The 25,671-nt window shown below is 41.7% G+C and overlaps 1 protein-coding gene across 6 annotated transcripts in view; it reads right to left on the reverse strand.

Moving 5' to 3' along the window:
* The window catches only part of LOC128687876 (uncharacterized), a 323,177-nt gene that overhangs the window by 14,310 nt on the left and 283,196 nt on the right, over window positions 1-25,671 (reverse strand). For all 6 annotated transcript variants that reach the window (XM_070083497.1, XM_070083496.1, XM_070083495.1 and 3 more), the window contains one exon: window positions 5,164-5,801. In XM_070083497.1, coding sequence (XP_069939598.1) covers window positions 5,164-5,801 — 638 coding nt within the window. The remainder of the gene's footprint in view (window positions 1-5,163; window positions 5,802-25,671) is intronic.

Raw genomic sequence — 25,671 nt, forward strand, 5'->3', positions numbered from 1 at the left:
GGATATAAAAAAGACCTGGAAAACACTTTCCCAGATTCTGAGGACCCACAAACTGAAAAAAACAAGGATATTGTTCTAACTAAACCTCATAAAACACCACTGCATCCCACTGATACAGCTAACAAGATAAACGACATAGGATCTAATTTCGCCAGTAAAATCCCATGTACCAATGCCCGTGCCGGGGACTACCTAGATGGGAATTTCCCAAATTCCTTCTATCTGAGCCCACGGAAGTCACCCACGAAGTAGGGGCTCTGGTGGCTAACGCTCTCGCTTCACACGGCGAGGGCCAGAGTAGAAACATTGGACGTGTTTCTTTCCACCTGTTGTCTATGTTCCCCATCAGTAAATAAAAATGGTACCTTGGTGTTAGTCGACTGGTGTGGGTCGCATCCCGGGACACTGACCGAATTTGCTCGAAATGCAGAGCATAACAAGGGAGCTTCTATATAGTAGTATGTCATTGTTGTCAGCTAGGACTATATACCTTGTACATGTATTTGTAGTAAATAAAGATAGTCACTTAAAAATAACTCGGGGAATCTGTCTCACGTCCCACCATTATTGTACAAGCGAGCGGCCCATGCCCTTTCGCATGCTATTACATTACTTTTTAACAAGTCACTAGAAACTTGCACTTTCCCGACACTACTCAAGACAGCAAGGGTTACACCAATACATAAAGGTGGTGACTCTACAGACGTAAACAACTATAGGCCAATATCAAACTTACCATTGCTATCCAAAATCTTCGAGAAACTCGTGCACAGGAGACTATATTCATATATAACGTCACAAAACATACTCAACCCCTGCCAATTTGGATTCAGGAAAAATAAAAGCACTAATGTTGCAATTATAAAAATGCTAGACCTGCTTTACACAGCATTGGAAAATAAGGAATATCCGCTAGGAATTTTTAATGACCTAAGAAAAGCGTTTGACACAGTAGACCACGGCATCCTACTCCACAAACTTTACCACTATGGTATAAGAGGCCATGCGCTTGCATATTTTAAATCCTACCTTTCTAATAGGTATCAGTATGTCACCATTAAAGACACAGCCTCATCAATACGGCCAAGTGTCCTTGGACCTCTGCTCTTCCTCATTTACATCAGTGATCTTCCAAACATATCCCAACACCTGAAACCCTTTCTCTTTGCTGACGACACGACTTATGTCATCTCCCACCCTAATCTTGCCACCCTCAACACCATTGTTAACGAGGAGCTGCTCAAAATATCGACTTGGATGACAGCCAATAAACTTACACTTAACACTGGCAAAACCTACTATATTATGTTGGGTAGCAGAGCAGGTGTTGTGCAACTTAACATTAAGATCGACAACACTCTAATTGCCAGACATAATGAGGGCAAATTCTTAGGCCTATACCTCGACAACAACCTAAATTTCAGCACCCATATCCAACACATAACAAAAAAAGTATCCAAAACGGTGGGGATCCTCTCCAAGATACGATACTACGTGCCGCAAACTGCACTTCTCACACTATACCATTCACTTATATATCCATACCTCACCTATGCTATCTGTGCTTGGGGTTCAACTGCAGCAACACACCTAAAGCCAATAATAACTCAACAAAAAGCCCCAGTAAGAATAATCACTAAATCCCATCCCTGGCAACACCCCCCCCCCCACTCTTCATAGATCTAAACTTACTCCCTGTTCAGAACATCCACACTTACTACTGTGCAATCTATATCTACAGGACCTTAAATTCCAATATTAACCTTGACCTAAAATGCTTTCTTGATAGTTGTGACAGGATCCACAGGCATAACACCAGACACAAACATCTCTATGACATTCCCCGTGTTCGACTAAACCTTTACAAAAATTCAATGTATTTCAAAGGACCTAAAATCTGGAACACCCTACCTGAAAATTCTAGAACTGCAGACACATTCATCACTTTCAAAACTACAGTTAGAAAACATCTTATAATCTCCCTGATCCACCCCGACAACTAACTACATGATTACCACCTGGTGGTTCACAATTACACTCACTCACCCACTGACTATAAACCCAGAAATACTAATCTTAATCTTAAAATAATCCTAACTAGTCATAAGTTTGCCTATGATACTCCAATATAGACACTTTGTATTGTGCCAAAACAAAAGCATTCACATTTCTAAACTCACAAATTATGATGTAGTCACTTAGCCTTAATACCATAATCTGTAAGGGTTTAATGTTAAGAATTAATCTAAGTCTGCTCGAAATACCTAGCCATGCTAGGTGTCCTAGTGGCCCCCTCTGTAATTAGTATTTTATAACATGTAAACCACACAATACCTAATACCTGTAAACCCCACATTGTAACCCTTATATAGAATAAACTTGAATTGAAGTGAATTGAATTGCACTTCATATTGTTAATTGTTTACTGTAATTTTTACCACTTCATCTATCACTGCTTAGTTAATCTTAAGTTAATTTTAAGCCTGTCCATAATGCTCTCCATACAAGAGGCTTTTGGCATGTACACCCAACTACTATAATTCCTTGTACAACTATGTATCATGTCCAAATAAAAATTATAATGTTATTAGTCTAGAAAACAGATGTACGTCAGTGGGTTAAGGCAAGGGCCACAGATGGTGAGGGTAAGATGACAAGATAGATATTGAAGGTAAATGACCTCTATTGGTTTAGCACTTTCCCCTAAATATAATAAAGAAATATGCTTCAGTCACTGTGTGACTGAGCGATATTCCTCATATTGCATAACCCCAGTTCCCTACACATCACTGTATGCAAGAGGCACAGGAGTTACAAATCAACTCTCAAGACACCTCCAAGCTGTAATTCAACCCTTCCACAGGTCTGATAGCTGAAGGTCAACACCTTCATAATTCCCAGGAGAAAAAGCTCAAAACACTCAAGGGGTGTTACAACTAACTTAAACATCCGTAAGAGGCCTGGGAACTGTAGGTCAGCACCCCTCCAAGAGGCTCAAAAGCTTAATGGTTAAAGAATTAGATAGTACATATATGTATAAAGTTGACTGCATAAAAATAACATGGTGCAGACATAAGGTGACAACATTTTAAAATTTTCAGTTTGTTGCCCAAATTTATTAAGTGATCCAAAAGGGTAAGTACAATATCCTCCATTTGGTAATAAAACTGACAAATTGGCACCTACATAGGTCAATAAAAATCTAACCTTTATTTAGGTAATATGCACTATCACAAAGTTTGAAAATGATATAAAGAGGCATTATAAAATTATTGTATAGAAAAAGGTATAATTTGGCCTGTAAAACTGGCAACCATTCAAACCTTCCTCTAGGTTGGATTTTTTTTTTTTAAGACGTCAGCCGTTTCCCACCGAGGCAGGGCGACGCAAAAAGAAAGAAAAAATTTTCATCATCCAACACTTTCACCATCACTCGTACATAATTACTGTCTTTGCAGAGGCACCCAGATACGACAGTTTTGGTGTCCCTCCAAACTGCCAATATCCCAAAACCCCTCCTTTAGAGTGCAGGCATTGTACCTACCACTTCCAGGACTCAAGTCTGGCTAACTGGTTTCCCTGAATCCCTTCACAAAATATTACCTTGCTCACACTCCAACAGCTCATCACGTACCAAACATCATCTGTTTCCATTCACTCTCTCTCTCTCTCTCTCTCTCTCACACACACACACACACACACACACACATACATATATACATATACATGTATATTCATTCTCCATGGGAAAGTGGAACAGAATTCGACCGTAAATCATGCTGTTGTAAGAAGCGACTAAAATGCCATGAGCAAGGGGGTTAGTAATCCCTTCTGTATAAATTACTAAATGTAAAATGAAGAAAAACTTTTGTTTCTTCTTTTTCAGGACACCCTGCCTCAGTGGGAGAAGGATGGTGTGTTAAAAATTAAATACATAGTTTGTTGATGTTATGTCCTATATCCCCAGTTAAATCTGCAAATGGAGTTTGCCACCACCATTACCAAATACAATTCATTGCACATCCCTATTAACAAAAGACTCTAAAAGTGCCTTCTAAACATTTATATGGCTCATCATCGTTTCAGCTTCTAAATGTAACCCCCTGTTCATGGTTTCTGCATTTCAGTCGGTATTTGTTTTGGCTTATATGAGATGGCTCAGTGGAATGGCGGCCGCCTGGCACTTACCAGTTGAAAGTTCGTGTCGCCTGAGAGGAGCTATAAGCAAAAATATGAAGCTCGAACTAACCCTGATAACATGAACATAAGTACGTCTATGGAGCAACTTTCAATATGAAGCGACTCATGTCTGTCAGTTACACGTGATGATAAAACTCAATGCATTGAATGTGGTCAGTCTTACTGTCACCCTTGAACACACTGTGCATAATTGTTCACTTTAACCCCTCAGGGGAGGTTCCTTGATGCTGGTGAGGGGCTCTTGACCCTGGGGAATTGGATCTGTACTCCAGTTCCCTGAACTGGGCCTGAATACCTTCCAGGCGCTGTATAATCCCTACAGGTTTAGCGCTCCCCATAATAATAATAATAATAATTGTTTACTTATTCAAGAATATACGTAGAGTATGACAACCTATAACAGCCTATATACCATGTACATGTACTTGTAGTAAAGGTATAATAATAATTACATTATTATTATTAGTATTAGTATTATTATTATGTGGCCTGATGGCTAAAGCTCTCGTTTCATACGGCGAGGGTCTGGGTTCGATTCCCAGCGAGGGCGTGTTTCCTTAAACTGGTTGTCAATGTTCATCCATCAGTAAAGTGGGTACCTGGGTGTTAGTCGACTGGTGTGGGTCGCATCCTGGGACAAAATGACCTAATTTGCCCGAAATGTTCAGCATAACATACAGTAGTAGTGTCATTGATGTCAGCTAGGCCTGTATACCATGTACTTGTAGTAAATAATTACATATAATTATTATTATTATATCACTGCTAAATAATACTAACTAAAATATAACTGGTATCAGATATGCAGCAATGTTAAACGTAAACTTAAGAAGGTTAGGTTGCAAAGTTAATTTTAGTGAAAAAAATAGTAAAATAATATCTACCAGCTCGAAACATAGTAAAGATTTGCAATTTTTTTGTTTTAAGAAAACTCTGCTTGTGAGATACTTGAGAAAAAATTACCTGATGAAGAGTCAGAGACAGTGCGAACCATGACGGCAGTAACTACACCTTCCCTGAGGGAGTCTAGACGTCGTCTCTTTCTGATGTCCCCCCGTGTCTCCCTACATCCCCGGGGCTCTGGCCAGCACCCATGGAGGTCACAGTCGCAGGCATGGTCACGGGAGCAGTGTTGGTCACTCGGTAGGTCTGCCAGGTATCGCGAATAAATCAAATCTGAGGGCAAGTCACGAGGGCAACACCGCACTTCACCTGACACTTCGCTGGACTCCAGGAGATGTCCCAAGTCCCGAAGATTTATGGTGCCGTCCTCATCATCTTCCTCATGGCGGCATTCATGACAGGTCGTCTGACAGGCCTGGGCAACTTGACGGACCTCTACGGGTGCCTCCTCGTCATGCGTGCTGTCTGCCCGGGAATCGACCCGGGTTTCCACACGCGAATCGACGCGTCCACTGTTGACAGAGGCCTCGTCGAGGTCTGAGTAGCCACACTCCTGGGTGTGTGGCTCCCGCGACACTACTACATCCACTTCGGAGGGAGTGTGACGCAGGATGTGTCTGGCCTCCTCCAGGGTGACGCCTTGTAGCCGTACGCCGTTCACATTGATGATCTCGTCTCCAACACGTAAGCGGCCGTCCCTGTGGATATGAAGAGAGGATAGAGGTTGTAATATATAACACAATACGGTGGCTGCAACACTTCAAAACACATACAGTACCATGGCTACAACAATTCACAACACAGCATCTAGAACAATTCACAACACAATACCGTGGTGCTCCACGTGTGCGCATACTACATGTTTTGAAGATGAGACAGGCGCTTTACTCAGTCAGTGTGTTGCTGCCATACAACAGGATTTATTTAAAATCCTCGTAGGGTTCCTCCCCACCCATCAACCCCCACAAACACCCAGACTCCACACCCCCAGTCACATACTCTTCATAACCTTTGCTCTTGAGAGTGACACGATTGCCCCTCGTGGCACTATGCTGCTAACAGTGAATTTTTACCAGAAAATACTGAGATTCTCTATTGCTCTCAGATTCAGTAACCATCTAAGTTATTGTTCATAATTTACATGAAGTACTTAGATAAGGTGTGTGTGAAAGTCGGTGAGGGAGTGTGTGTGTACTCACCTAGTTGTACTCACCTAGTTGAGGTTGCAGGGGTCGAGTGTGTGTGTGTGTGTGTGTGTGTACTCACCTAATTGTGGTTGCAGGGGTCGAGACTCAGCTCCTGGCCCCGCCTCTTCACTGATTGCTACCAGGTCCTCTCTCTCTCTCTGCTTCCTGAGCTTTATCATACCTCTTCTTAAAACTATGTATGGTTCCTGCCTCCACTACTTCACTTGCTAGGCTATTCCACTTCCTGACGACTCTATGACTGAAGAAATACTTCCTAACGTCCCTGTGACTCGTCTGAGTCTTCAGCTTCCAGTTGTGACCCCTTGTTCCTGTGTCCCCTCTCTGGAACATCCTATCTCTGTCCACCTTATCTATTCCCCGCAGTATCTTGTATGTCGTTATCATGTCTCCCCTGACCCTTCTGTCCTCCAGTGTCGTCAGTCCGATTTCCCTCAACCTTTCCTCGTACGACATTCCCCTGAGCTCTGGGACTAGCCTTGTTGCAAACCTTTGTACTTTCTCTAACTTCTTGACGTGCTTGACCAGGTGTGGGTTCCAGACTGGTGCTGCATACTCCAGTATGGGCCTAACATACACAGTGTACAGTGTCTTGAACGATTCCTTATTTAGGTATCGGAACGCTATTCTCAGGTTTGCCAGGTGCCCATATGCTGCAGCAGTTATTTGGTTGATGTGTGCCTCCGGTGACGTGCTCGGTGTTATGGTCACCCCGAGGTCTTTCTCCCTGAGTGAGGTCTGTAGTCTTGCCGTCTCTAGTTTGTATTAGTTGTATGTCGGGACGACATACGTTAGCGTCGCCGAGCTCTCGGTAGTAGTACCAGTTCCTAGTAACCAGTTACCAGTAACCAGTGTACCAGTAGATGACTCACTACCAACCATCTGTGCGAATCATTGACTGTATTCATATTGCTGCTGACCATAGCAGGATTTCAAACACCCTCACCCGTAGGCACTCATGGGTCAGTCAAGATAGGGAGCAGAGAGAGGCAGGTCGGCTGTTGGTGCCTTCCCATACTTTCCGTTATATTATACGTACTACCAGCCTACGTGAGTATTCTTACCCCATCCACTTTATCGAGAAACCCACATGACATATACTCTGTCTGCGGTCTTCTTTGCCCCTCCCCAATCTTCATGACTTTGCATTTGGCAGGATTGAATTCGAGAAGCCAGTTTCTGGACCACATGTCCAGCCTGTCCAGGTCTCTTTGCAGTCCTGCCTCATCCTCATCCGATTTAATTCTTCTCATCAACTTCACATCATCTGCGAATAGGGACACTTCAGAGTCTATTCCTTCCATCATGTCGTTCGCATGTATCAAAAATAGCACTGGCCCTAGAACTGACCCCTGTGGGACCCCGCTCGTCACAGGCGCCCACTGTTATACCTCTTCACGTACCATGACTCGTTGCTGCCTCCCTGTCAGGTATTCCCTAATCCACTGCAGTGCCCTCCCTGTTACATGCGCCTGATCCTCCAGCTTCTGCACTAATCTCTTGTGGGGAACTGTGGGGAGCCTGCAGTCTAGGAAAACACAATCAACCCACCCCTCTCTCTCGTGTCTTACTTCTGTTACCTTGTCATAAAATTCCAGGAGGTTTGTGATACAAGATTTGCCTTCCATGAACCCATGCTGGTTTTCATTTATAATCTTGTTCCGTTTCAGGTGTTCGACCACTCTCCTCCTGATAATCTTCTCCATGACTTTGCACACAATACATGCCAGACACACAGGTCTGTAGTTTAGCGCCTCGTTTCTGTTTCCTTTCTTAAATATGGGGACTACATTTGCTGTCTTCCATTTCTCAGGAAGTTGCCCAGTTTCAAGGGATGTGTTGAAGATTATGGTTAAAGGTACGCACAGCATCTCTGCTCCTTCTCTAAGGACCCATGGGGAGATGTTGTCCGGTCCCATCGCCTTTGAGGTGTCAAGGTCACTTAGCAGCTTCTTCACCTCCTCCTCGGTTGTTCGTATGTCATCCAACACTTGGTGGTATATTCCCTCTTGATGTTCCCTTCTATACTGACTTCCCACAGCCCTGTCTCTACTATAAAAACTTCCTTAAATCTCCTGTTTAGCTCCTCACATACCTCCTGGTCATTTCTTGTGAGTTCTCCCCCTTCTGTCCTTAATCTGATCACCTGGTCTTTGACTGTTGTCTTCCTCCTGATGTGGCTATACAACAGTTTCGGGTCAGTCTTGATTTTCGATGCTATGTCATTTTCATACTGTCGCTGGGCCTCCCTCCTTACCTGTGCGTACTCGTTCCTGGCTCTGCGACTGATCTCCCTATTTTCGTGTGTTCTCTGCCTTCTGTACTTTTTCCATTCTCTATTGCACTTTGTTTTTGCCTCCTTACACCGTCGGGTAAACCAGGGGCTCGTTCTGGTCTTCCCGTTGTTTCTGTTGCCCTTGGGAATAAACCTTTCCACTGCCTCCTTGCATTTTGTTGTTACATATTCCATCATTTCATTTACTGGCTTTCCTGACAATTCTCTGTCCCATGGGACCTCCTGCAGGAAGTTCCTCAACCCTATGTAGTCCCCTCTTTTATAGTTAGGCTTTTCCCATTCAACTCCTGTTATTCTCTCCACTTGCAGCTCTACTATATATTCAAAGCACAGAACCACGTGGTCGCTAGCTCCTAGCGGACTCTCATACATGATGTCCTCAATGTCTGAACTGCCCAGGGTGAACACAAGGTCAAATCTTGCTGGTTCATCCTCCCCTCTCACTCTGGTAGTGTCCTTAACATGTTGGTGCATGAGGTTTTCCAGCACCACGTCCATCATCTTGGCTCTGCATGTTTCGGGACCCCCATGTGGCTCCAGGTTTTCCCATTCAATCTCCCTGTGGTTGAAATCCCCCATAACCAGCAACTTTGCTCTGCTGGAGTGAGCTCTTCTTGCCACCTCAGCAAGTGTGTCCACCATTGCTCTGTTGCTCTCTTCATATTCCTCTCTTGGCCTTCTGCAGTTCTGTGGTGGATTATACATCACTGCAATGACCACCTTGTGTTCCCCAGACTGAAGTGTACCTACTATGTAGTCTCTTTCTCCCATCTCATCTATGCCTTCCATTTTCTCGAATTTCCATCTGTTTTTTACTAGCAGAGCAACCCCACCTCCCCCTCTGCCCCTTCTATCTTTCCTCATGATCTGGTATCCTGGTGGGAAGATTGCATCTGTTATTGCCCCCTTGAGTTTTGTCTCTGTAACTGCTATGATGTCTGGGGACTTCTCATTGATTCTTTCTTGCCATTCCTCATGTTTATTCGTTAATCCATCTGCATTTGTGTACCAAACCTTCAACTTCTGTTCTAATACTGTAACTGTGGTGCGGGGGGTGGGAACAGAGGGATCGGTGTGTGATGGTTGGTTTGGATTGTTCAGTTGCCTTGGGGGTGTCGTGGCTGGGGTCCTTCTGCAGGTGTTTCTGGGGGGGTGTGCTTGTCCCTCCACTTGTTCCTGGGTTATTCTGCTCTCGTGTGTGTGTGTGTGTGTGTGTACTCACTTAGTTGAGGTTGCAGGGGTCGAGAGAGAGAGAGAGAGAGAGAGAGAGAGAGAGAGAGAGAGAGAGAGAGAGAGTGTGTGTGTGTGTGTGTGTGTGTGTGTGTGTGTGTGTGTGTGTGTGTGTGTGTGTGTGTGTGTGTGTGTACTCAGTTGAGGTTGCAGGGGTCGAGTGTGTGTGTGTGTGTACTCAGTTGAGGTTGCAGGGGTCGAGTGTGTGTGTGTGTGTGTGTGTGTGTGTGTGTGTGTGTGTGTGTGTGTGTGTGTGTGTGTGTGTGTGTGTGTGTGTGTGTATGCGCGTGCGCAAAACAATCGCAAACAGATCATGTTAACAATGTAGACCAAGCCACATGAGAATGAAAATCTTTAGCTCAAGATCTTTCGCACTCCCGTGCATCGTCAGGAGCTATGCAATGTTGCAAAACAGTAACAGGTACGAGGGAAATTCTCTGAGACAAGGCAGGTGTCACTGGCAGCCCATATCACAGAGTGAGCGAGCCACCACCGGCACACACCTTCCTCCCCGTCCCTTCATACCCTTCCGGGGCAAGGGGACGTCAAAGGTTCACAGAATATTCTGCAACTTGCTTTCTGTGAACCTCTGACGTCCCTCCACCTCCCCTTACCCCGGAAGGGTGTGAGGGGGACGAGGAGGAAGGTGTGTGTGCTGGTGGTGGCTCGCTCGCTCTGTGATATGGGCTGTCACTGACATTCTGCCTTGTCTCAGAATTTCCCCTCCTACCTGTTGCTGTCTTGCAACACTACATAGCTCCTGACGACGAGAGTGCGAAAGATCTTGAACTAAAGATTTTCATCCCCATGTGGCTTGCTCTGTATAATATATATATATATATATATATATATATATATATATATATATATATATATATATATATATATATTATCGTTAAGCCCCCAAGGGGCGCTATAGGCTCGATCATTTGTTTAAAGCATGTCAGACATGCTATACTCGCACCAAACTATATTAGATTGCTTGTCATCGACATGACATCGTTGATTACAAAAATAAGAGGATAGATGAACCTTTGAGGGTAAGCAGCAGGAAATTTCAGGATGATTTGTGTATGCTGATTGTCTGGTGAGTGAAGTGGAGGATGCAGCTTAATTAATGTGGACAACAAAGACCTACTTTCTACTTTGTATTGGACTGATGAAGCCACTGTGTGGCGAAACGTTTCCTGAATAAAGATTCCCATATGTTGCGTAAGTGGCTCAATTTTCAACTTGTCGGTTTTTCAAACCATTCATCACAAGGTATAACAATACCGACGGTATGGATAAAAGGGCACAAATGTCCTGGAACCTTGACCACTGATTTAGAGTGAACAAGGTTCCAGGACCGAAACATACCCAGTGCATATAACCAATGCATATGCACTAGTGTCCTTTCGTCCCATAAAGTTCTAATGCTGGGAAATGAAAACACGCGATATCAATAAACTAATACAGAACTAAATTAAACTGAACGAGTAAGACTTAGGTGTTCCTATTAGTGTGCACAATCACAATGTAAATGATACTCTAGCAACTAACACAATGGATAATAAAAGAATAAATGGGCTAGAAAGTGAGAAGAGGGTGCAAATAGAAACTAAAACCTTCAAGGAGCCACCAAGGTATAATTAGGAAGTATTTCAGCATTAGGGCAATGAGATGAAAACGCTCAAAGAGAAATTAGCTTTGACATATTCCACACTTGAACTCATGTAAATACTGCACAAACATGGGGTTGGCGGAGCAACACACCGATCAATCAGATTAATAATCCGAGTGCAAGAGCTGTAGCTCAACCTTCACAAACACCGGTGTAAGAGTAGGCGCACCCTCCAGGTTTCATTACCCAGCTGTCTATCACCGAGGCACCACCCCCTCCCTTGTATGACCATCTATTTCTGGCATGCAGTGGTCACCAGCCTGCAATCGTTGTGTTTGGGTAATGTTGGGTGTAATTAAACCGTGCTGCGCGGGTGTTTACGAGGTGTGAAACCTGTGTTAGTGCAATTGTGAAGCTGTTATATTTACACTTTTTGTGCAAGCTTTAGCTTGCATATATATATATATATATCTATATATATATATATATATATATATATATATATATATATATATATATATATATATATATATAATACACACACACACACAAATGCTGAAGACGGGGATGCATTGGAGCTGCTACTTGGTCAATCTGAGCTTGTTTGAAAGATATTCAAGTTTTTATATTACAGCAATGCGACGAAATGTAAAACGGATATGACCAAGGGTTCAACTCTGGCAGTTTAATAATTCAGGTTATCGAGTCACTCTATTTTCCTACAGGAAATATTATTATACTCATGGGGGAGCGCTAAATCCATAGGATTATACAGCGCACGGGGGGGGGGAGGTATTAGGTTCAATTCAGGAAACCGTAGCACAAATCCAATTCCCTAGATCAAGAGCCCCTCACCAGCATCAAGGAGCCTCCCTTAAGGGGCCTACAGGAAATAAAGGCCCTCAACGTAACCTGCAAGACTTGGGAGCAGATTGATTCTGTGCGCGCCTGCTAGCAAACCAGTTACACACCAGTAAATATTTACGAAGCGAAACTGTTACGGATTTACAATTGTTGTCAAGGTCAAGTTTCACTCTCGTTCATTAAAGAAAATAGGAAACTATAAACATGGTACGATCACTACGATGCGTACACTAAGGCGATTGGAAACTCCTGAGATATGTTTTATAATCCCAACCTTAACAGGAAACACAGGTCCCTGATTAGTGCATTAAGGGATTAAAACACATGGGTACACCGAGGCCTATGGAGTCGCTTCTACCTAAAATCTGAAGCCAAAATACTCTGACTAGAACAATTCACAAAGTGACAATGAAAGCTGGCCCAGGACGATGAAACATCGTCCTGGTTTATACTTTGTTGTAAATATTTTACCACCTTTAGGTTTCGTTGGGTTAACTTGGGTAAAGTCTTCACAACGTACCACCAATGTGAGATTATAATCACTTGCTTAATTCAAACGTAACAGAGAAGCAAAATATCTATGGTATCCTGTCTGTAAAAACAGGCAAACCTGAATGAAGCCTACTCATTTACCTCCAACCTGCCTCCCAGTCTTCCTGAGTACAGTTATATTTCCGGTGTCTGATTATCTGGGGAAATATGTAGTGGCTCCGGTGATGCTACATACTGTGCATGACCCTAATCCAAAGAGGGTGAGTGCTAGACACTGTGATCAACCAGGAGGCCCTATTTGGGACCGAACCGCTGAAGCCATGACCTCCGGAATAGACTATAGATAAGTAGCAAATCGACCAATAATTGTTTGATTAAAGGAGAAAAATTCCCACCGATGTATTTTGATCATACAAGAAATATAAATACGCTAAAGTTATTACCAATATTCTATCAATGAAGAAACGACACTTGGCAGAACACTCCGCATATTTTGGAGGACGAGCTGATATCTAGGTGAAATCCCGTGCACAAATAAGGCAGGAGAGCCCTGGCAAAAAGCTACCAGTCAGTACCCCTAACATTATACAACAAAATAATCTTTTAGTGGTTGATGAGACGTTAAAAATTACTAATTTTATGGTAAAGCATGACCTGTGCACCCCCAAGTTAACATGGATTTAGAGCAGGAAGATCAGGCAATATATCATGATTATTTAAATCACATGAGCATCTCGCCAACTACCCCAAGGAAAAGCTGTGAAATGTTCCCAAATTCCCAAATTATGTAAATTTTAGTAACGTTAGTTTTTGTACAAAATAAATATAAAAAAATTGCATACACTATATTACACTATTTTTTCTTAGGATGAATCTTCAGCTGATCAAGTGATTATTAATAGATTAATATACGAGTAGTCGAGTTACACTTGTATTATTTTTTAAAGGAATGGAGTAGTAAGCTAACGGAAGGGCTCGGTCAGATGACCAAAAGCTCCAGTGGCCGGTCATCATATGACTAAGACCCGCGTCAGGAAACACTTGTCCTGTTTCCTGATGAATCTTACCTAACCTAACCTATCCTACCCACCCACCCAAGTTAACACATTAAATAAAGAGCAGAAAACGTTTTCCCTTGATACAAAAGCCTAACTACGAGACAGACATATGAGCAAATTTAACAGGAAATTAATGCTAACATTCCCAGCGATTTTTTGTATAACAAACTTTCGAGATAAACATGGAGTTCAAATTATAAGAACTTTCTTCAAAGTGTGACGTATGAAGCAGAGTTCATTGCATGCACACGTACGGGTCACAAATAGCAACAGTTTGGTGAACCTTTAGGTCAACAAGGAAGTGAATGTCTCGCGGGCAATGCAAGGAAAAAAAAAACTTCAAGCACTTTTATGGTGTGGTTAAAGCATTTACTTGTGAGTTTATGTAAGACAGTTAACACGGCCATAATACAATTCACATTTAGACGAGGTCTCGAAGCCTGCAGCATCAATAACACTGGCTTGTGATTTATCGCTACATGTCTGTCCTCTTATTAAATACCGGGACTACATGTTCTATTTTCTACATCTGTTGACTTCTAGATTTTAGCTAACGGTTCGTACAGTGCTTCTGCTCCCTTTTCCTTATAGAAGCACCAAGAGGTGTGTGTCTGTACGTTAGAACCAACAAGTGCATCTCTATGTACAAGCACTGGGAGGAAAACGTGTGCTGGTAGTTTCTGGCTTCGCTGAGAAATGTACAGTAGGATTTCGATTTCTGATGCCAGCCACTGGGATGTGTATACTCAGCCTTAACCTTTATTACAAAAAATACATATTTAACGTATGTACATGAATGTATAATTAGACCGATTTACTAGGATAAATCACGATTAACTTAATCTTTTTTTTTCAAGTCACATTCTGTGCCTTGCCGGACGTGTCCCTCAGAAAAGAGGAAAAAGGAAGCCTTAGGTAACTAGTAAAGATGAAGTGACAAGGAAGGAGAGATGACAGTGTTAATTTATTCTTCAGGAAAAAGTTATGACACCGATCTTCGTGATAGGATTCGTGGTGCCAGCACTATTACAGGGTACCGGAAAGACTGTTAAGGATAAGTGAAGGTGGATTAGCAGCGGGTAGATCTATGGTAGACTACGGCTTATGCGGGCTGGATTGTGTGGCTAAGATACAGTGATTCGTTCGCTTCTATATTCAGAAAATAAATAGAAGTTATGCAGGAAGTGAACCCGAAATTTATACGCAATATGGATTTCTTAGAGCCTGAGAAACCCACAAGCCCTGGGGCCTCGGTTTATAAAATCACTAGACTCCACAACCTTTACCTTTATACTTTTTATGAGTTTCGAGAGTTTTTCTACTCATGGAGCCCGGCGATGGGCCTGGCATGTCCGGCGCTTGCCTGGTCAATCAGGCTGTTGCTGCTGGTGGCCCGCGTGTTCACATATCCATCACAGCCTGGGTGATCTGGCCCTCGGTGAAGGTACTTGTAGCCAAAGCAGGCAAGCCAGCACACACTGCTAAATTCAGTAGCAGATATCAATGTATTATCGATATCTGCTATTGAATTTAGCAATGTTGCCGCCACACAGCACTGCAAGGTCATACAAAAAGTCATCTCCTGGAAATGTGTTGATGCCACAGGCACCTCTATCACTAGGCTCAGACAATTCACATTTCTTATGGCTGGAACGTGTTGCTCATATGTTGCTACCACCACACTTTCTCCACCTACTATTTGCTTCTCAGTCTCACCTATTAACTTGTACTTGATCCTCTGGCTCACATTTGGCAAGGCTCCATAGCAACACTTTCACTCTCCATCATTCTGGGTGGCTACGGTTCTGTCAGACCCTCCCTTCTCTTCTCTTCTCTACTCTTCTCCTCTCTCCTCTCCTCTCTCCTCCTCTCCCCTCCCCTTCCCCTCTCCTTCCACTGTCGTTTATGGTCGCACTGCTGCATATACCCACTATCCCCTCGCTACTGCCACGTTACGATGGTCCGCCAATCTAAAGTATCATAAAGGTGCCTGTTATCTCGCTGGTAACGCTTGGCTGAGTTTATTTCCTGTAATTTCAAAGTTGGTCATACTGACTCCTGTCATGAAACATCAAAGTGTAGCGGACACCTGTCAACGGACTCCGAAAACCGCACATGAAAACAGTGTATAAAAAGAGATTATTCCGATCTTGGTACAAGATCCTCTTCAGCAATACAAATGAAGTCTTGGTTTATATATTAACAGGTCAGTTGTATGTTGAGAGAAAGGGGAGGCCTCTAAATTCAGTCAGTGAGCCAAGTAGCTAAGCACCAGACAGTAGCTAGCATACACTTCCGGTTAAGCGAGATGTAATGACGAGCTGCTAGTCACCCATGTGTGGTCAGGTCGTGGGAATCAAATCTGGAGCAGGAATGTATCTCTTTATGGCGATTTCTGCCTCCCTTTCGAGGCGTTAAAATCGGGGTTTGTTTCAATTATGGCAGCTACGATTATTTATCTCCTCTTGGTGTCTTTCATTTTGTGCATTTCGGCTTCGTCCTAATCTATCGTATGTCCGTGAGTTTTAAGGTGTTGAACCAAAGTAAACCTCTCCTGGCCATAGTCATGGATCTCCCACGTTCCACACTCCAAGTTGAAAGTTGATGCCTTGTCTTCCCCATGTAGACAAGGTCACTTGATGGATGAAATAGATGGACACACCTACCTGGAGTCGACATAACTTGAATATTTCTGAAGAATTGTTCGAAAACTCCTTGATTTATTGAACATTCAAATATATGTAATGCAAAGTGTAAGTATAATTCACAGCAGTAGTAACAAAGTTAGCCTCGTCTCAGGCATAATTTTCTAGAGGGCAGTATTCTCATCGATTGTGCAACTTGCTGGCCTTCGCTGTAGTCTTTATTTAATAACACATAGTTATGGTCCTGATCTAGTAATCTAACGTTCTTGACATGATGCAATAAGACATCACTAGTCTTGATGTAATATCGCACAGTTGTAGTCTTGATGTAATAACAAATCGACCGTCAAACCAAGACCACTTAATTATGTTATTGTCAGGTGCCACCTTGGGAACTCCCCTTGGGTCAATTCTCAATGGTATATGAACACACACGGTGTCAGGTGTCATTATATTAATGGTATATAACAGCGACAAGTTGATGAATAAGACATGTGTAGCACTTGCGTATGTTTATAGTCGAAACGTTTCGCCTACACAGTAGGCTCCTTTAGTTGAATACAGAGGTGACTTAAATTGGAGACACCTAATGAGGCGGAGAGGTAATTTTACAGTGGTATTCAATCCCTTAACCTTGATTCAGTCGAGGTTAAAGGATTAAGCACTTTCTATATAGCTAGGTTAATGAACACCTTAAAACTATGTCTCCATTTCTTCCACTGTCTCTAGTACAGAAGTCGCCTCTGTATGAGACTGAAGAAGCCTGCTGCGCAGACGAAACGTTTCGGCAATAAAAATACCCAAGTGTTGCCCATGTGTCTTATTCATCAAATATATTTAGACACATGCCTGATTCATACCTGTATATGCCTTTTATAAGCTGGAGTAATGTTTACCATCTATATATCAAGGTCAGCTATTTAAGTAATTAGGACTAGCTAGGATACGTCTTTAAACATAATTAAAAAAAAAAAAACTCAATCGTAGCATGATGCCAATTTCTATTACGTATTTCTCAATCATCTGATGTACCTGTAATTTACATGTCTTGCTTTTCATGACTGAAGTTTTCCTCATACTTGTGGAAATAGAAGATTAGAAACAGTGGTGGCTAGGATTCGTTTACGGTACCTGTTTATGGGTCAGGTCAGTGTAACAACTCCGAGAGAGGGAAGATAAGCACACACTCTAGCGCTACCTTAAAATACAGCAGAATACAGGTACTGATACCTGTAGATGAAGATAATTGTAAAGAATTCTATATCGTCAATTGAGCGGTGACTGTACTTGATAATGTCACAAGTAGTAACCGGAAACTTTTTAAAATAACGTTTCGCCTGCGCGGCAGACTTTTTCGGGTCAAAGTTCACATCAATTGTTCGCATCGTTCGCCTGCACAGCAGGCGAAACGTTTGTCTTAAATAAGGTTTCCAATTACGCTTGTGGCTTTATCAAGTACAATTTGCCGGCATTCCCATACCATCAACCACTTCGTGTCAGCTGTTGGGGCTAATATGTACCATCTTTGTAACTATATTCACTCACAAAATGAGTGGCACTGCCAAATAAACTCGCCCATCGAGGCAATATGTATGTGTGTGTGTGTGTGTGTGTGTGTGTGTGTGTGTGTGTGTGTGTGTATGTGTGTGTGATCTTATGCAATACCTCTCATCCTGTTTAAATAATTGGGTCACTATGAATGTAATGATATAATAATAACTGATGGATGGTAAATGTTTGCTTCAAAGGTACTAACACAGTAACAATAGCCTGTTGAGTATCATTCATGTCACGTATAACCATGTCACCGTAGCGTACGATTTACTACTGACGAAGAGGATATCCATGTCATTGAGTTAATTAGCCAGCTGTGTGGGCCGCTGAGGAAGACTCAGTCAGATAACCACACCAGACCTTAATTAAGGCACAAGGTGTAAGCTGTAAGGGCATCGCACGATTCCCTTATATTTCCGCTAGTCAACCCGGATCCTCAGACAGTAGTAGTGTATGTTTTGAGACTCTGACCGCGGGTTCAAATCCCACCCGAGGTATGTTTTTTTTTTTTTTAAGTCAGTCGCTATTGGGCCGTGCGGACGTGCTGCGCAGTAGCTCCTGATTGAGTTGGCATTTGCGCAGTGTTGACGTGTACTTGGCTCTGTGAAGACCTGTTTGCGCGCTCTCTAGAATTGAAGCAAGATGCCCTCCATCGAGCAACTTTACCAACAGCTTAAGGAAGAATTGAGGTTGGCGAATTTGGAAATTCGGCGATTGACCGAGGAGAACAAGAAGATTCGTAGTAGTCCTCCTGTTTTGAGTCCTCAGGTCAAGAAGGGAAACTGGTCAGTGGCTGGACAGCAGGGAAAGAAGTTGACGATCAAGAAGACGAATGGAAAGGTAGAAACGATGAAGAAGAAAGAGACTGCCGTGGAAACTGTTGTGGAAACATCCAATACATTCTCAGTGCTACCCGACGAATGTGAGTTGACTACTGGGAACGACACGACGAAAGACATTAAGGAAGGTAAGAATATTGTTGTTGTTGGGGATAGCCAAGTTAGGTATATGGATAGGGCGTTCTGCTTGAAGGACAGGAGTAGGAGACAGAGAGTTTGCTTTCCTGGGGCTGGGATGGAGGATATTGTTAGCCGTCTGGATGACATCATGAGAGGTAATGGGAGCAATCCTATTATCTGTCTCAGTGCTGGAGGCAACGATGTTGGCAGACGTAGGAGTGAGGACCTGATTAGCAGGTATAGGTCAGCAATAGAAATAATTAGAAGTAAGGGTGGGAACCCTCTCATATGTGGTATTTTGCCAAGGAGGGGAGTTGGAAGTGAATGGTTGTCCAGGGCAATTGGTGTCAATTGCTGGCTGGACAAATACTGTAAGGAAAATGCGGTAACATTCATTGACAACTGGGACCTCTTCTATGGCAGAAATGACATGTATGCTAGGGATGGGGTTCACTTATCTAGGTGTGGGGTGGGAGCACTGGCAACTGCAGTGGAGGGAGCAGTTAGGACTTTAAACTAGGAATAGTTAGTGGTATGGGTTTTGGCAGGAAAACAGTGAAGTCCCAGTGTAGTAATATTACGAGTTCTAGGGGAACTAGTAATAATAAGAACGAGATAGATATTGAAAAGCCAGGGACCTTGGGTGATAAAGACGGTAATAGGTTTAGTAGAAGAATAGAAATGAGCAGGAAGGGTAAAGAGAAAGGAGAGTCTTTCAATGTTTATTATGCTAATTGCCGTAGTGCTAGGAATAAGATGGACGAGTTGAGATTAGTTGCTAGGGTAGGTAACATTGATGTATTTGCCTTAACTGAGACGTGGTTTAATTCAAAAAGTCGGGACATGCCTGCGGAATGTCATATTCAGGGTTTTAAATTGTTCCAAGAAGATAGAAGTATTGGGAGGGGGGGTGGGGTGGCATTGTACGTCCGAGATCGCTTGAACTGTTGCATAAAAACGGGTATTAAGTCTGAAGTAACACATACAGAGTCTGTTTGGATAGAATTTTCAGAGGGGCATGAAAAACTGATTTTAGGAGTGATATACCGTCCCCCTAACTTAGATAGGGACCAAGGGAAACTACTATGGGAGGAAATTGTTAAGGCCACAAGGCACGATAATGTAGTAATTCTAGGAGACTTTAACTTTAGTCATGTTGATTGGAATTTCTTGACTGGGAATTTAGAATCGTACGACTTCTTGGAAGTATTTCAGGATTGTTTTTTGAAGCAGTTTGTGACAGAACCTACAAGGGGAAATAACCTGCTTGACTTAGTTATGGCAAACAATGAATCCCTTGTTAATAATTTAGAAATTTCAGAGGAACTGGGTGCTAGCGACCACAAATCAATTACATTTAGCATTGAATGGAAGTACGATAGTAGCGATAACTCAGTAACAGTCCCAGATTTTCGCTTAGCAGATTACGATGGGCTTAAAGAACACTTATCATCTGTTGACTGGGGTAACGAAGAGAGCTATCAATATGACAGTTTTCTGAACACTATACATGCTGCTCAAAGAGCGTTTATCCCATATAAAGAAATTAGATCAAATAGAAATGACCCAAAATGGATGAATAATAGGCTCAAATATCTACTAGGGCATAAGAAAGGAATTTATAGGCGTATCAAAAGAGGTGAGGGTCATCTTATGAATCAGTATATTGACATTAAGAGGGACATTAAAAAGGGGATAAGAAAAGCTAAAAGGGACTATGAAATTAAAGTTGCTAGGGATTCTAAAACTAACCCAAAAAGTTTTTTCCAGGTCTATAGAACAAAAGTTAGAGATAAGATAGGTCCCCTTAAAAATAACTATGGGCACCTTACTGACAATGAGAATGAAATGTGCTTGATTTTAAATAATTATTTTCTCTCAGTTTTTACACAGGAAGACACTAACAATATTCCAGTAATTAATTTTTACAGTGGGCTAGAAGAAGATAAATTATGTAACATCACAGTCACTAGTGAGATGGTTGTGAGGCAGATAGACAGACTGAAGCAAAATAAGTCGCCGGGTCCTGATGAGGTTTTTTCAAGGGTTCTTAAGGAATGCAAAATGGAACTCTGTGAACCATTAACTAATATTTTTAATTTATCTCTTCAAACAGGTGTAGTGTCTGATATGTGGAAGATGGCTAATGTAACTCCTATTTTTAAAACAGGGGACAAGTCGTTACCGTCAAATTACCGCCCAATAAGCCTGACCTCAATTGTAGGCAAATTACTAGAGTCAATTATAGCTGAGATTATAAGAAGCCATCTCGATAAGCATAGCTTGATTAATGATACTCAGCATGGATTCACAAGAGGCCGGTCTTGTCTAACTAATTTATTAACTTTCTTCAGTAAAGCTTTTGAGGCTGTTGACCACAATAAAGAATTTGATATTATTTACTTAGATTTTAGTAAGGCTTTTGATAGAGTTCCGCACCATAGACTGTTAAAGAAAGTGGCAGCCCATGGCATTGGGGGAAAAGTGCTCTCGTGGATCGAGTCATGGCTCACTGACAGGAAGCAGAGAGTGTCCATAAATGGGGTTAAATCCGAGTGGGGATCTGTAACAAGTGGCGTTCCACAGGGATCAGTCTTGGGCCCGTTGTTGTTTATAATATATATCAATGATCTTGATGAGGGAATTACTAGTGATATGAGCAAATTCGCCGATGACACAAAGATAGGTAGGATAATTGATTCAAACGTAGATGTTAGGGAACTTCAGGAGGATTTAAACAAACTCTATTCTTGGTCAGAAAAGTGGCAGATGCAGTTCAATGTAGATAAGTGCAAGGTTCTGAAGCTTGGGAGTGCCCATAACCCTAGTACTTATAAATTAAATGATGTAGAACTTAGCCATACAGATTGCGAAAAGGACTTGGGGGTTATGGTGAGCAGCAACCTTAAACCAAGACAGCAATGCCTAAGCGTACGTAATAAGGCAAATAGATTACTGGGATTTATATCAAGAAGTGTAAGCAACAGAAGTCCAGAGGTCATACTGCAGCTTTATACATCATTAGTAAGGCCTCACCTTGATTATGCAGCTCAGTTCTGGTCTCCGTATTACAAAATGGACATAAATTCGTTAGAAAACATTCAGCGTAGGATGACTAAATTAATACATAGCATCAGAAATCTTCCTTATGAAGAAAGATTGAAGACTCTTAAGTTACATTCACTTGTTAGACGAAGAATGAGGGGAGACCTGATCGAAGTGTATAAGTGGAAGATAGGTATTAATAAAGGGGATATTAATAAGGTCTTGAGGATGTCTCTCCAAGAGAGAACCCGCAGTAATGGATTTAAATTAGATAAGTTTAGATTTAGAAAGGACATAGGAAAGTATTGGTTTGGAAATAGGGTAGTTGATGAGTGGAACAGTCTACCTAGTTGGGTTATTGAGGCTAGGACTTTGGGTTGTTTCAAATCTAGGTTGGATAAGTACATGAGTGGGAAGGGTTGGATTTGAGTGGGACTTTCACATCAGAGCTTATTTCTTGGGTAGCATTGAAAATTGGGTTGGGTAAATGTTTTGTTAGTGGGATGAATTGTAAAGGACCTGCCTAGTATGGGCCAGCAGGCCTCCTGCAGTGTTCCTCCTTTCTTATGTTCTTATGTTCTTATGTTAATTTATCAACTAAATCTATGTTGTTTTTAACATTAAAGTTAGAAATTTTGCCAACAATAGGGCTCAAAATTGGGAATGTTTTGTTTTAACATAGAGCTATATACCATTCCCTTACTAACATTAATTTCATCAGCGGATAAATCAGAAAATTTTTCAAAGTTACAAAAGGCTTTTGCAATTTCAACATTATTAGCTCCATAGGATCAGTTTCATATAAATTATCCAAATGGCTTGTTGATATTTTGAGCCCTATTGTTGGCAAAATTTCTAACTTTAATGTTAAAAACAACTTAGATTTAGTTGATAAATTAAGCTCCTTGACTGACTTAAATGATTTTAACATGGTTAGTTTTGATGTTACTTCCTTGTTTCCGAAAGTTCCTGTTGATGATTTATTAAGTTTCTTATCTGAAGAACTTGTTAATTATGTTTTACCATTGACAGTTCCTACTATCATTAAACTTATTAAACTTTGCATTGTTGATGCAAAATTTGTATTTAATGATAAGTTTTACACTCAGAAGTTTGGTATGGCAATGGGAAATCCTCTTTCACCTGTTCTTAGTAACCTATACATGGAATTTTTTGAAACAAGGTTGCTTAACACAATCCTCCCTAATAGAGCTAAATGGTTCAGATATGTTGATGATATTTTGTGTCTTATGCCCAAAAATGTAGATATACACCATTTCCTTGGAAAATTAAATAGCTTAGCCCATTCTATAGACTTTACTGTTGAGTTTGAAGAAAATAACTCATTGCCTTTTCTAGATGTTTTAATTATTAAGGGTAATAATGAATTCAAATTTAAAATTTACAGAAAACCTACAAATAACTGTTCCTATGTCCACTATTATTCTTCACATCAAGATGGAGTCAAACTGTCTGTTTTCTCATCAATGTTTTTGAGAGTTTTACGAATTTGTAGTCCTGAGTTCATAGATGAGGAAATATCCAAAATTTATGAAATAGGTAATGATTTAAAATACCCAAGAAATGTAATTGATAAATCTTTTAAAGTTGCTAGAAATACTTTTTACAACCCAAAAAGGGACAACCAGCCTTATTCAACTAAAAATATGTTGGTTCTCCCTTACCATGAAAACTTGGTTGATATGCCTTCTCTTCTTAAGACTTTTAATATTAAAGTTGTATTTAAAAATCTTGATACAGTAAAAAAGCTTTTGATAAAGAATTCCCCCCAAAATGCTGATGGATGTGTCTATAAGATTCCTTGTAAAATTTGCGATAAAGTTTATTACGGTCAAACTGGTAAAAATCTCGAACTAAGATTAAAACAACATAAATATAGCATTAGAACTGGACAAGATTCCAATGCTCTATTTATTCATGTAAGAGATTTCAACCATCCAACTGATTTTCAAAAAGTTGAGAAAGTAGTATCAAGCAAGTCCATGGTCGACAGGAATATAATTGAATCTTGTTTCATAAAAAGCAGTTTTGACAATAATATGAATATTTCCTTAGGTTTATATAAATTAGATCCATTTATAATTAATAGAATTTGGGAAGAATTTAATAATACACTGGACAAATAATAATTTTTAAATTCTTAATTCTTGGGTAGAATAGTTTGTTGGTGGGTTGTGTGAAGGACCTGTCTAGTTGGGCCAGCGGGTCTGCTGCAGTGTTCCCTTTCTTATGAGTAGCGCGTCAGGTATTGCTTTGTTGTGGGATGTGTGGGCTAGACCCTTTATATGCCTTCCTTTGATGCATTACTTTCATTGTTCCTTGATAATGTGAGTAGTCACGAAAGCGCTTGGAATTTCTCTATTCATTCACAGTGGTTGTTTTGCATATTCTGAAATCACCTGCTTACTGTGATCTTATTGCATATATCTATATATATATATATATATATATATATATATATATATATATATATATACACACACACACACACACACACACATACACACACACACACACACACACACACACACACACACACACACACACACACACACACACAAGGGTCAGTTCTAGGACCAGTGCTATTTTTGATATATGTGAACGACATGATGGAAGGAATAGACTCTGAAGTGTCCCTGTTCGCAGATGACGTGAAGTTGATGAGAAGAATTAAATCGGACGAGGATGAGGCAGGACTGCAAAGAGACCTGGACAGGCTGGACATGTGGTCCAGTAACTGGCTTCTCGAATTCAATCCAGCCAAATGCAAAGTCATGAAGATTGGGGAGGGGCAAAGAAGACCGCAGACAGAGTATAGGCTAGGTGGACAAAGACTACAGACCTCACTCAGGGAGAAAGACCTTGGGGTGACCATAACACCGAGCACATCACCGGAGGCACACATCAACCAAATAACCGCTGCAGCACACGGGCGCCTGGCAAACCTGAGAATAGCGTTCCGATACCTTAATAAGGAATCGTTCAAGACACTGTACACTGTGTATGTTAGGCCCATACTGGAGTATGCAGCACCAGTCTGGAACCCACACCTGGTCAAGCACGTCAAGAAGTTAGAGAAAGTACAAAGGTTTGCAACAAGGCTAGTCCCAGAGCTCAAGGGAATGTCGTACGAAGAAAGGTTAAGGGAAATCGGACTGACGACACTGGAGGACAGAAGGGTCAGGGGAGACATGATAATGACATACAAGATACTGCGGGGAATAGACAAGGTGGACAGAGATAGGATGTTCCAGAGAGGGGACACAGGGACAAGGGGTCACAACTGGAAGCTGAAGACTCAAACGAGTCACAGGGACGTTAGGAAGTATTTCTTCAGTCATAGAGTTGTCAGCAAGTGGAATAGCCTAGCAAGTGAAGTAGTGGAGGCAGGAACCATACATAGTTTTAAGAAGAGGTATAACAAAGCTCAGGAAGCAGAGAGAGGACCCAGTAGCGATCAGTGAAGAGGCGGGGCCAGGAGCTGAGTCTCGACCCCTGCAACCACAATTAGGTGAGTACAATTAGGTGAGTACACACACACGTGCTCATATACAACAGGCCTAGTGTCTAATCGACATGTGCCTAGGACAAAATGG

The sequence above is a fragment of the Cherax quadricarinatus genome, chromosome 10, assembly GCF_038502225.1.
Source record: "Cherax quadricarinatus isolate ZL_2023a chromosome 10, ASM3850222v1, whole genome shotgun sequence".
Classification (NCBI taxonomy): domain Eukaryota; kingdom Metazoa; phylum Arthropoda; class Malacostraca; order Decapoda; family Parastacidae; genus Cherax; species Cherax quadricarinatus.